This window comes from Vicugna pacos, chromosome 2 (assembly GCF_048564905.1).
Source record: "Vicugna pacos chromosome 2, VicPac4, whole genome shotgun sequence".
Lineage (NCBI taxonomy): Eukaryota > Metazoa > Chordata > Mammalia > Artiodactyla > Camelidae > Vicugna > Vicugna pacos.
This window is the reverse complement of record NC_132988.1, coordinates 95,560,316-95,572,410: the sequence shown is the minus strand read 5'-3', so window position 1 is coordinate 95,572,410 and position 12,095 is coordinate 95,560,316. Positions and strand designations below refer to the sequence as shown.

Sequence of the window (12,095 nt, the reverse complement as noted above, 5' to 3'; positions counted from 1 at the left end):
CTGTTTTCCATAGTGGCTGCACCAAACTGCATTCCCACCAGCAGTGTAGGAGGGTTCCCCTTTCTCCACAGCCTCTCCAGCATTTGTCATTTTTGGATTTTTGAATGACGGCCATTCTGACTGGTGTGAGGTGATACTTCTGAACAGTCCAATACGTTCGTCTGTTGTATCCATGTAAGGGACATCTCATAGCTCCTCATTTCAGAGCAGAGATAATGGCCATCCCTTAAAGATGATAAAGGTTTCTCTTTCCTAGGTTATGAGTTCACGTTCCTTGCTTTTTGTTGATGACTTATCACTCGGATGCCCTCAAAATGTTCTCTACAATTTTAAAAGAACAAAAATACTTTGCATGCATGTTTACAGTAAAAGATGGTAAAAGATAAAATTCTCAGCAAATAAAAGGTGATACTTACTTATATTTTTCAAAATTTTTGGAATTATAAGTGCTTTTTATTTTAAGGACGATAACATGCCAGCTTTGAATAAAATGGATTCAAAATGGATTCGTATAGTGAGGCAGTTATTCTCTTTTTAATTCCTTCCTTGATCCACTGAGTAGATCTCAGGTTGGTGCCTGCACGTTTTTCTCTCTCTCTAACACTTTCAAGGTTTCCCTGTTAATAAGAAGAGAACAACTCTCAGGCTCAGAGATCTTGGCTGGCAACAGAATTTAATGATATTGTTTTGTTCTAATTGTATTGGTTGTTAAGGTTTCCATGTGTTTATACAAGTTAAATGGCATTACCACTTAGGACTGAAACAAGAGTTTCTTTGAAAAATGAATTTGTGTAGGTAAAAAAAAGTAACTTTAAAGAAAAACATTAAGAAATAACAGCTATGGTTTCAATCACTTTTTATATATGATGCCCTGCTCTGGGTTACATGATGTGACTGGATGTTCCCTTTAAGGGCAGTGTGAAGAGGACACTATTATCATGCCCACTTCATAAGTGAGACAAGCAAGGCGCAAACCTGCAAGATCACAATGTAAATAAGTAGTGTGATTAGGAGTTGAGCTCTTTCCCTCCATCTAATACTGCTTCCAAGTCCAGAGCAGTGATGTTGACATATGTGAATGGTGAGCAGAATGCAGGAGGTCCTGGAATGACTGAGGGAAAGTCCTCCTTACAACCCTCACTTTACGTACAAGTTTTAACTTACAGACTATGAATAAAGGGTCTGCAGACTTACAGACGGTAGTTTACACATTACATCTGCCACTTAGTGTATACGTTTTTGGTCAGATTATTTTACCTCAGTTTTCTCATTTGTAAAGTAAGCATAACGACTAGCTCACAAGGTTCTAGATATACTAGACTCTGCCAAGGTTATAGAATATATTTTCAATTGTTAGAGTAATCACTGGTGCATGGTAAGTAATTAAAAATAGTAGGTGATACCATTCTCTGGAGGCAGTGTTATTTATTGTTTAAGTGAGGGCTTTAGACAGACCTAGATTTCAAGATTAGGTCCATATTACCTTGGAGAAACTACATGTATCAAACTGGGATGACAGTTCTTCAAACTACTGTTAAGAGTTTGGAATGAAATAATACACTTACGCATTCAGCCCAGTTGTTGGCATCTATCCTGCCTGGTATTCTCCGAGCTTCTTGGATCTTTGGTTTGGTGCCTGATGTTAATTTGTGGAAACTTTCACTCACTATTGTTTCATATACTTCTCTTTCTTTCTCTTTTCTTATTCTGGAATTCCCATTACACGTATGTTTTTATAGTTGTTCCATGGTTCTTGGATGTTCTGCTTTTCTCTTTTTCCTTTTTTCTTTTCAATTTTGGGGTTTCTATTGAGATATCCTCAAGCTCAAATTCTTCCCTCAGTCATCTCCATCTACTAATAAGCTTATTAAAAACATTCTTCATTTCTGTTACAGTGTTTTTGATCTGTAATATTTCCTTTGGATTCCTTCTTAGGATTTCCATCCCTCCACTCACATTGCCCATCTGTTCTTGTGTGCTGTCTACTTTTTCACTAGAGCCCTTAGTATGTTAATCATAGTTCTAAAAAATTCCTGGTCTGACAATTCTAACATCCCTGCCATATCTGAGTCTGGTTCTGATGCTTGCTCTGTCTCTTGAAATTGTGTTTTTTGCCATTTAGTATGTCTTGTAATCGTTTTTCTTGAGAGCTAAACGTGATGTACTGGGTAAAAGGAACCACTGTAAACCGACCTTTAGTGCCAGGGCGGTAAGTGTGGAGGAGGGGAAGTGTCTGTAGGCCTGTGACCAGGTCTCGGTCTTCAGTGAGCCTGTGCCTCTCGACTGTGAACTTCACGTGTGATTTTCTGCCTTCTCCCCACCCCCACACTTGGTGGGACAGGACGGTTAGAGGGGCCTGAAGCTGGGTATTTCCCTTCCCCAAGGTCAGTCAGGCTCTGAAAAACCCCTGCAGACTAGGCTTTGGTGAACCGGCCTTATTAAGAACAGTGTGCTCTGGTACATTTCAAAAGGTTCTTTCCCCTCTCCCTGCAGGAAACACAATGGGATTTTTCTCAGGTCTTCACTCTGAGAACCTAGTCGAGCTCCTGGAGGTAAAATTCACAAAAGTGTGGAAACTGCCCTCATGACTGGGTCTCCCTGGAGTTTTTAACTCTTGGGCTTGTCCGCACTGAGCCTCTAGCAATTTGTCAGTTACAGCTGAGCTTCCTTACCCTGGCTGGCACTGGTCCCTGTGGTGGTTTGTGCTTGTGGGTTTCTGCGCTGGTAAGTTGTGCTTCTCTGTATTTGCCTGTCAGTTTCTTCCAATTTGGCAAGGGGTTTGCCCTGTGACCTTACTTCTTTGGCAGATCTAAAGAGAGCTGTTGATTTTTCAGTTTGTTCAGCTTTTTACTTGTTGTGACAGAATGGAAACTTCTAGCCTCTCACATGCCTGCCTGGAAACTGAAAGTTCAGCTCAGTTCGTCATGCCAGCATGTCCTCACGCAACACTGATACAAGCTTTTATTTGATTTGTATTATGTTGGACCCATAACTGAAGCACAAAGTTTTTATGCTAACATTAATCTTTTGTATCAAATTACATCTTTAATCAATATTCAGTCTAACTAATCTAACTTATTTACAATGTAAAATTACTAAGAATTTTATAGGAGTTGTACATCATAAAATCTGAGATGCTACAGTTGACCATTATGATGCAATCAGTGAGCTCAAATGGCAACTCTTACTTAGTTAAGAGGCCTCTATATGCAATAAATACAGCATAGAGTAAGTAGTGAAAACCACTGCTTGGCTATGGTATCTTAAAGGCTTCTGGTAAAATCTGTCCTAAAGATACACAGAAATACCCTAATTATATACACTTCTTTGAGTTATTATTTATACCACTTTCACTTTTATATCTTCTGACTACAAATAAATGGCCAATTTATCAGAAAAATCTCTACAATAAGTGTTTGGAGGTGGGCGGAGTGTGGGGGTTAAGGCTGGATGGAGGATTTGTTGCCACAAGATATTACAATAATTACCTGTGAAAATCTCTTCGTGCCTAAGTGCCTTAGGGTAAATGATACAAATGATAATGCCAGCATGGCACTTTTGTTGTTGTTAAATGTGTGACACTGTCGTTTGCTGGAATGCTACGTGGCATTTGTGTTAGATGGTGCTTCAAGTGTCAGAAAGTACTTACCATGTTACTTTACACAAAAACTGGTTCTTGAGGAGAGACTCCAAGCAAGAACTAGCAGACAGGTAGAAATTAAAGAAGAGAACTCTACCACTTATTATTTCCTTATCTGCCAAATAGCAATAGTATTATTGCAGGTGCCCTTGAAATTAGTGACTGCCCAGTTCCAAAGCAGCATCTGCCAGTGCCAATATTAGCAAAGTGGCCTGAGATCATGACAATGACTCCCATCACTGACTCAGTTCCTGGGGAATATCCCACCTGGTTGCAGCCTCTCTGGAAAATGCTTGAAGATTAGTAAGTGGGTTCCCTTTTCCTATGGTCCATGTGCTTTTTAATCTGGTGTTTTTGCTCTGGTTTTTGAGTTGAGTGAGTCTTTGTGCAAGCCCTTTAGGAGCAGGCTTGCTCCTTGCAGCTCTATTATTTTCCTGGATGTATACACTCTGTTGGTTTTCAGATTCAGGTATTTTGACGGGCTCGTCTCTTCTATTCAGGATCTAGGGTTTGGGTGCCTGGTGTGGAGGAGTTCCATTCCCTCACTTCTCAGGGAAAAAAAATCTGTACTTTGTCATCCCTCCTAATTATCACTGTGGCTGGGTTTTGGATTTTTCCTTGGTGAGACTTTATCTCTGTCTCTCCTCCCTGTCTCCATGCTGTTCCTTTTACCCTTTGTTGTGGAGGCTTTGTTCATCCAGTTTTAGGTCCTTTTCTGAGGGAATTTCATATATGGCTGTAGATTTGTTGTGACCATAGGAGGAAGTGAGTTCAGGATCTTTCCATGCCGCCACCTTGCTCATATGCCTTAATGGAAGTTTTATATACATGTTTATGTAATGTCTATGACTTGAATACCTATAGAATATTACAGTCAGATTTAATAAATCCGTATCAAGTGCTTTTTATGAACCAGTGTGCTGTGCATTCATTAACATAGAGCACTTACATCATTCATGTACCATTGCTATGAGTAGGCTTATTAAAAGAAATTGTTTTATTTTGAAATAATTATAGGTTCACAGGAAGTTGCTAAATATAGTACAGACAGGTGCTATATATTCTTCCCCCAGCTTTCCTCAGTGATTACATCTTACATAACTGCAGCGAAATATCGAAAGCAGGAAGTGGATATTGTGTATTTATAGTACTTTACCATTTTATCCCACATGTAACCACTGCATTCAAGATACACAAGTGTTCTGGCACCACAAACACCTCCCTTGTGCTATCTTTTTATGGTCTTTCACCACCATCCTAACCCCTAGAAATCACTAATCTGTTTTATATCTTTATAATTCTGTAATTTCAACAGTGTGATATAAGTGGAATCATGGAATATGTGACCTTGTGAGACTGTAATTTTTCACTCAGCACAATGCCCTGAGGTCCATGCAAGTCGTTGCATATATCAATGATTTATCCATTTTATTACTGAGTAACATCCCATCCTGTGGATTTACCATAGTTTTTTTTAGCCATTCACCTATTGCAGAAAATTTTAGTTGTTTCCAGTTTTTGGCTCTTACAAATAAAGCTGCTGTGAACATTTATGTACAGGGTTTTGTGATGGGTGTGTGCATTTTAATAAATCACTTTTCAGAGCTGAGACTGAGGGGATAAGTAAATTCTGCAGAGTACTTAACAGGTTTCCAAATCCAGATGTTTTTACTTTACCTCCTGTGCTATTTTCAGGCTCCTGTATTAAGTGAGGACAAACTGCTCTGCAGACAGCATAGAAAAGTTATGATTATATATTTGATTTCTTCTTGACAAAATTTTGGTTTCAGAATAATATCTGCTTAAAGACTTCATGGTTTTTAGCATCACTTCTGCATATTGACAAGTTTATTACAAAAACTAATGTTTGATGACTGGAACATTGTGCTGTGCATCAGAAATTGACACATTGTAACTGACAGTACTTCAATTAAAAAAAAAACAACTAATATTTGAGTACCCATTAGGTACCAGGCCTGGTGCTAAGTGTTGAGGCAAGGTGCCTGGCTAACGAGGGTTTTTATACAATACTATGTTTGTAACACAGAGGTAGCTTGCTCTATGTTAGCTAGGATTAACAACTCTAAGTTTTAGTTTAGAAAATGTTTATTTAGAGTTAATATGACTGCTATAATAATATTTAAATGTGTATTCTTACATTTAAATTTTCTGAAAGATGTGGGTCAGTATATGTTGCCTTATCTCAGAAAACCAATTGCTGAGCATGAATGCACAAATACACAATCTAATTTTGTAATGCATGCAATTCAGGACTTTTTTCAAGTAGAGGTGAGGTTCAGATGGATTTTTATGTGTGGCTTGTTCACAAATTAATGGTTTCTTCTGCTTATTCTGTGCCCCTTTCTCCCCAAAGCATGAAAAATTAATCAACCGTCCACAGAGTACCAAAAGAATTTCTACAGACCCTCTAGGTAAGGAATATTTTCTGTGTCCTCATTACAGTGATGCTCTTTTCCCCTTATATTTTATATTTTATGTGAATCTTTTAATAAACAAGAATGTAGAACTTAGCAATTAAATAATCCTTCACCAAATAATCATTTATTATCAGCCTAAGAAGTGAGTTTTCCTTCGGAAGTCATGCACATATAAACAAAAAAAACATTCTTGAATGTAGATGTAATTAAAATTTTGCTAAGATCTACGAGAAATATGAACTTTACTAAGTAGTATTTAACTAAGACAACTAGTAATTGCCTAGTTTGGTAAATAGACAACTACAGTTTGTTCTGAAATGTTGACTCTTAGTTACAGATCTTAAACTAGATTTTAAATAGAGTTATATTGGTACGAAACCACAAAGCAAACATGTAATATTTGATTGTGGTTATGTATAATCTAACTATATAACAATAATGCATATTTTAGGGTAGAATTTGACACTTTTAGTCTAGTTTAACCTTTGAAACAATTCATTTTGTGATATTAATAGTTACTACTGCAATAATTTATTGATCTTCAAAAGACATCAGTGAGTGCATTTGGACTGCTGTGTCAGTCTCACCACTGATGGTGTAACATTCCATTCAAGGGTTATCTTTATGGACTTGTACAGAAAGTGCACAAGCTTTACTGAATTAAATTAGAAGTGAGTAGGATGGGAATAAACCTTAGCATCAGACACTGTCTCAGAGGCAATAAAATTATTTTCAAAGAGAGAACAGGTGACAGAGGAAACGAAACAAAAAACACTAAAGCCAAAACCCCCAAAACTCCAAAACCAAGAGAAGAAAACCCCATTAAAACAACTACAGCAGTAGGTGAAAGTCCAGTGAGTTTGATAATGTTGTCGACTCCCGAAGAACTTGACGTTCAAATAAAAGTGCTCCAACCACCGGAGAGGACAAAGGTATAATGATCTCTCCTAAGTGTACCAGGACGTGCTAAGTTGTTTCTCAGTGTGATCTTGCACAATAATACCACCTGAGCTGTTGTAGGATGATGGTAGATGGTCAGTTAGAGCAGGACAGAACTATGAATAGTTTCGAACGCCAAGTTCAGAGGTTTAGACAATGAAGGTGCCTACAAGAGATTTATTAACAAAGAAGGAATAAAATCAGATTGGACTTTGAAAACTTCTATTAGTTGTGTGGAAGACTAAAGTCAGCCAAAACTGAGAGCAGGGATATGACTCAGAACCCTGGTTCTTGCAGTCCTCCAGGAAAAAGAGGCAGGACATGGTTAAGATTGAGTCAGTAAGGCTGGAAAGTGGGGAAGTATCTGATATATGTTTAGTGTTAGGACCAATAAAACTTGAGAACAGGCGATACAAAATGGGCTTTTGAGAAATTGGAATAGTATTACAGGTGTTAGTGTACTCAGCTGAGTGGTCACATTCACTAAGAAAATGATTAGAGTGAAGGAGCAGGTGGAGAGAGGGAAACATCACAGTTGACTCTGATTTCAGAAATATGGAATTTGAATTGGCTGTGGTATAAAATGGTAACAATAATTAGGAGATGAATATTGCAAATGCTGTGCAGTTGTACCTTGGAGACATTGCAAGTTCAGTTCCAAATCACTGCAATAAAGCGAACATCATGATAATGTGAGTCGCATGAATTGTGGGGTTTCCCAGCGCATATAAAAGTCATGTTTACACTAGATTGTAGTCTATTAACTGTGCAATAACATTATGTCTAAAAAAGTGTATCTACCTTAATTTAGAAATACTTCATTGCTAAAAAGTGTTAATCATCACCTGAACCTTCAGGGATTCATAGTCTTTTTGCAATAGCAACATCAATGTTCACTGATTGCTGATCACCATAACAAAGAAAATAATAAAAAAAAGTTTGAAATATTTTAAGAATTACTAAAATGTGACACAGAGACAAAAAGTGAGCAAATGCTGTTGAAAAAATGGCGCCTGTACATTTGCTTGACACAAGGTTGCCACAGGTTTTTAATTTGTCTATTTCTTGGAGGTGGGTAATTAGGTTTGTTTATTTCTTTTTTTAATGGAGGTACTAGGGATTGAACCCAGGACCTAGTACATGCTAAGCACGCACTTAACCACTGAGCTATACCCTCCCCCAAATATTCAATTTGTAAAAAAACACAATAGCTGTGAAGTGCAATAAAGCAAAACTCAAGAAAACAAGTTCTGCCTATACCTGGATTTAGGGAAACAGAGCCAGAGCTGAAGAGATAGTAGATCTGGGATATTTCACATAGAGGAGAAGGTTAAGGTAGTAAGATTTGGTGAATTCACTGCGGGGAGGGGCAGAAACAGAAGGGCCCTGAGATAGGAAGCAGTAATTCAGCACCATCAGGAGGAAGGGAGTCAGCAGAGGGACAAGGGAGGGAAGAGGAAGACCAGGGCAGGCCATGGAATACAAGGGAAGGGGTGCAGTGCTCTGGAAGGCAGGGAAGATACAGACCAAGAATCAGTTGCTGTAAGTAGTATCTAGGAGGGCTCTAGAAAGACCGGAAAGAAAGGTTTTAATAGAGATTTAAGAGACGATGTATCACCCTAAAGCAAGGGCTCAGGGAGTGAGCTAATAGTGATGAGCTTAAGGCATTAAGTTTATGTTACACATGAAAAGATTTCATGGTCAAGGGAAGGGGAGAGATAAGGGCTTGAAACATCAGCAGAAGCAAGGAGAGGGGAGGCCTGAGAGTGCTTGTGGGAAGCATGGGAAGCACCTGATGGAGGAGGTGGTTAAGGAACAGGTGTGAAGGAACAAATACTTGATGAAAAACACTGTGGGGGATGGAACCCAGCAAGCACGGAGGAGGGGTATTTTGTAAGAAACTGACTTGGAAATGAAAACGAGGTTATGAGAACTTAGGTCAAAAGGCTCCGGGTAAAGTTAGGAGAGACACACACTGGCTGAGTGAAACAGAGTAAGAGTGAGACTGAGGCTTACGGGTGGTAGAGTTTTGTGTCATTGCTATGGAAAATTTTCAATTGGATTCAGGGAACAGACTTTTTAATGGATTTATAAGCTGCTAAGGCGTACCCAGCAGAGATTTTTGATCACATTCAGTACAGTTCCGTAAGCCTGGGCACCCCAGTAGTTGACTGCCATGTTTGTAAGGCAGGATTGGCGATTGAAAAATTGGGCACATTGAAAGCTAAAGAGGACAACAGATTTTAAGGGGGACGGCATACACTATTGACATACAAAGCCGATCGTTAGGGGCAGTGTGGGTACAGAGGCAGAGACGATGGAATGATTGACGGCATCAAGGGACTTGCTCTGTTGGTGACGGGGCAAGAAGCACATTAGGCAGGAGCAAAGGAATAGAACTGTGGAAGTTTGAGAGGTCAGGCAGTGGTCAGCAGTAATACTGAGAAGCCGAGGCCATGGAGGTGGGATTGTTCCAGCTGAGGATGAAACACAAGGATTTGCCGTGCAAGTCAGTTTCTAATATGGCGTCACCACACAGGTCCTTGAGATTGACAAGATTAACAAACCATGTGGTCCAAGGTGTAACCTTATCCACAGGGTGGCTGACAATGCTGCCTGCCAATGGCAGGAGACAGGTGGTGTAGGTGGGGAGAGGAAGGAGTACACATGTAGCAGGACGTTAAAAGGGATATATTGCAAGATGGAAGCAGAATGTTGGTTTGAAAGTGACAATGGAGAGGAAGGATGTGTTGGCTCCATTTTCTGAGTAGCTTTCACAGAAAAGCCACAGGATTTATAGTTTAAAAGCAGGTGCAATTTATGTGAGTAGGTTCATGGAAAGAATAGTTGAGTAAAAGATGGCAGACCTAGTGTTCTTTTCCGACACCAGACCAGGGAAACTGGTGCAGAGGTCTGTGTGCAAGTGGGATGTGCAAGGGCAAGTGCAAGTGACGCAGCTTAGGGCTGACGTGTGGAAGGAGAGAGAGAGGAGGGCTTGGGGGCTTACTGAGAGGGATGGATCTGAGCTACACAATGAAATAAATAACAGTTAAACAACACAAAATGGGAATCATGCACTTAGGCAGGAGACAGGAGTCACAGAGTAAGGGAAAGGGTATGCTGAACACATAGGATATATTCAGAGATGTTTGTGCTGCTAAATAGTTCAGAGGCCAGGGGAAATGTTGGTGTAAAGGACCTTCCACTGAACCGCACTTTGGTTAGTGGATCTTGGTGAGTTGTGTGTGTTTGTGCGTGTGCATGTAGCTGAAGGGCTGGGGCATGAGGATTGCTTAGTTGCCTTTATGCATCTAGTTAGTACTAATTAAGAGAAGTATCTTTTGAACCTAAAAACATCATTTAGCATAGTGCCACTCAAAGTATGGTTAAGGACCTCAGTGTCAGCATCATCTGGGAGCTTGTTAAAAATGCCAAGTTTCATCCCCACCCTAGTCTTCCTTAATTAGCCTATTTGGGGAGGGGCCTAAAAACCATTTTAACCAGTCCTCCTGGATCTCTGGGAAGTGAAAATTAGAGAAGCATTTCTAACCGTCTGCAGTGTAGGTGGTTCCCTTAGAATAAGATCCCAGAAAGACCAGGGATTCAAAGGCTCTCAACTGTCCATCCGGGTGGTCCCACATTATTCAGAGGCCAAATAAGAGATGGTGTAGCATAGATGTCCTGAGAACAGGTGGAATGGTCCTAACACTGAGTGACCTCTATGCCCTCAGAAGCCCTGTGGGACAACCTGCTCTACTGGCTGGCGGAGGAGCTCTCCGAGGAAAACGCCCTGTGTCTCTCCTCCTCCCTCCCTCTGCGCCGCAGCACCATTCAGCTCATCAAACTGAAGATCCCTGATGACCTCACAGAACAGACCCACGAACTTCTCTGCTTTTGGAAAAAATCACTCCCAAATTCCACCGACAAACTCCGCCTGCTGGCTCGTCATCTCCGCAAGATCGGCAGGGGTGATCTTTCAGAAGAGCTCAAATTCAAGTGGGAAAATAAAGTGTTCACCGAGCCACAGCAGTGGTCCGATGTGGCAGAGGAAAGCCGGGTTGCTCTTTCTTTTGCTCTAGAGAAAGGGTCATAGTCGGTTGGAAGATGGGTTCTGTCAGCATTTTACTAGCGGTTTCCAAGTAATGTTGTTTGAAGGGAATCTATTTGATAGACATGCTATTGAGACAAGGGAAGAAGCACTAATCAAACAATAAAAAACATTTGTGGATTTGAGTTCTCCTTCATGCTTCAGTGATAGATGTTCTGCAAGCAGGATTGTCTTGAGTTCAGCCAAACTCAGTAGCCTTTGTAATTGAGTTTGCCCTGTTTTTATTTCATAGCTGAAGTTGCTCTTTAAGTGTGAAGGAAAGGTAATACAGGCAGGATCCGTTTGTTACTGTTATCTACAGGAAAGTAAACTAGTCATGCAGGAAGGACACCCAGCAACTAATTCATGTTATGCACGTACCGCAGAGCCCACAGGTAACAATAAAGAATAAACTGGGCTGCAGAGACCTCATGCTGATGACAACAAATCGCTTTAAGAACTATATTCAATACCTTGTAATAGCCTATAATGAAAAAGAATATGTAAAGGAATATATATGTATAATTGACTCACTATGCTGTATACCAGAAATTAACATAACATTGCAAATCGACCATACTTCAATAAAAAAATTAAGAAAAAAAGACAGGGTTGAAATAAATTAAAATAGAATAACACTTCAGCCATTTACTGACACAAATTTTTCTTTTAATAAAAGATAGCCTAGAATAGGAAGCCCTCAAATTTTATTCTTAATGAAATGAGGCAGCGCAGAGACAATGAAATATCAGTGAAAGAACTCAGGGCCTTTTGCACTTGCTTAGGAAAATAACCTGCTTCGAAATCAGTTTGACAGAAGCCTTATTACACAAGCCCTATATGCTCATTATTTTTTTAAAAAAAATCCTGCCTGTAAAAAACACAAAACTAAAAGAAATAAATCATAATCACCTAAGTTCCTCCATCACTGATAATCCCTGTGAATGTTAAGTGTTTACATTTTGAGACCTTGGAAAACTTAAAGCACCGT

The 12,095-nt window shown here is 39.7% G+C and overlaps 1 protein-coding gene across 1 annotated transcript in view; it reads left to right on the top strand.

Annotated features, from left to right (window-relative positions):
* Positions 1–11,245, top strand: part of DTHD1 (death domain containing 1) — a 69,462-nt gene extending 58,217 nt beyond the window's left edge. The window contains exons 9-10 of the mRNA XM_006209783.3: positions 6,015–6,072; positions 10,749–11,245. Of these exons, the coding sequence (XP_006209845.3) occupies positions 6,015–6,072; positions 10,749–11,110 (420 nt within the window). The 3' untranslated portion in view covers positions 11,111–11,245. The remainder of the gene's footprint in view (positions 1–6,014; positions 6,073–10,748) is intronic.
* The last annotated feature ends 850 nt before the right edge of the window (positions 11,246–12,095 follow it).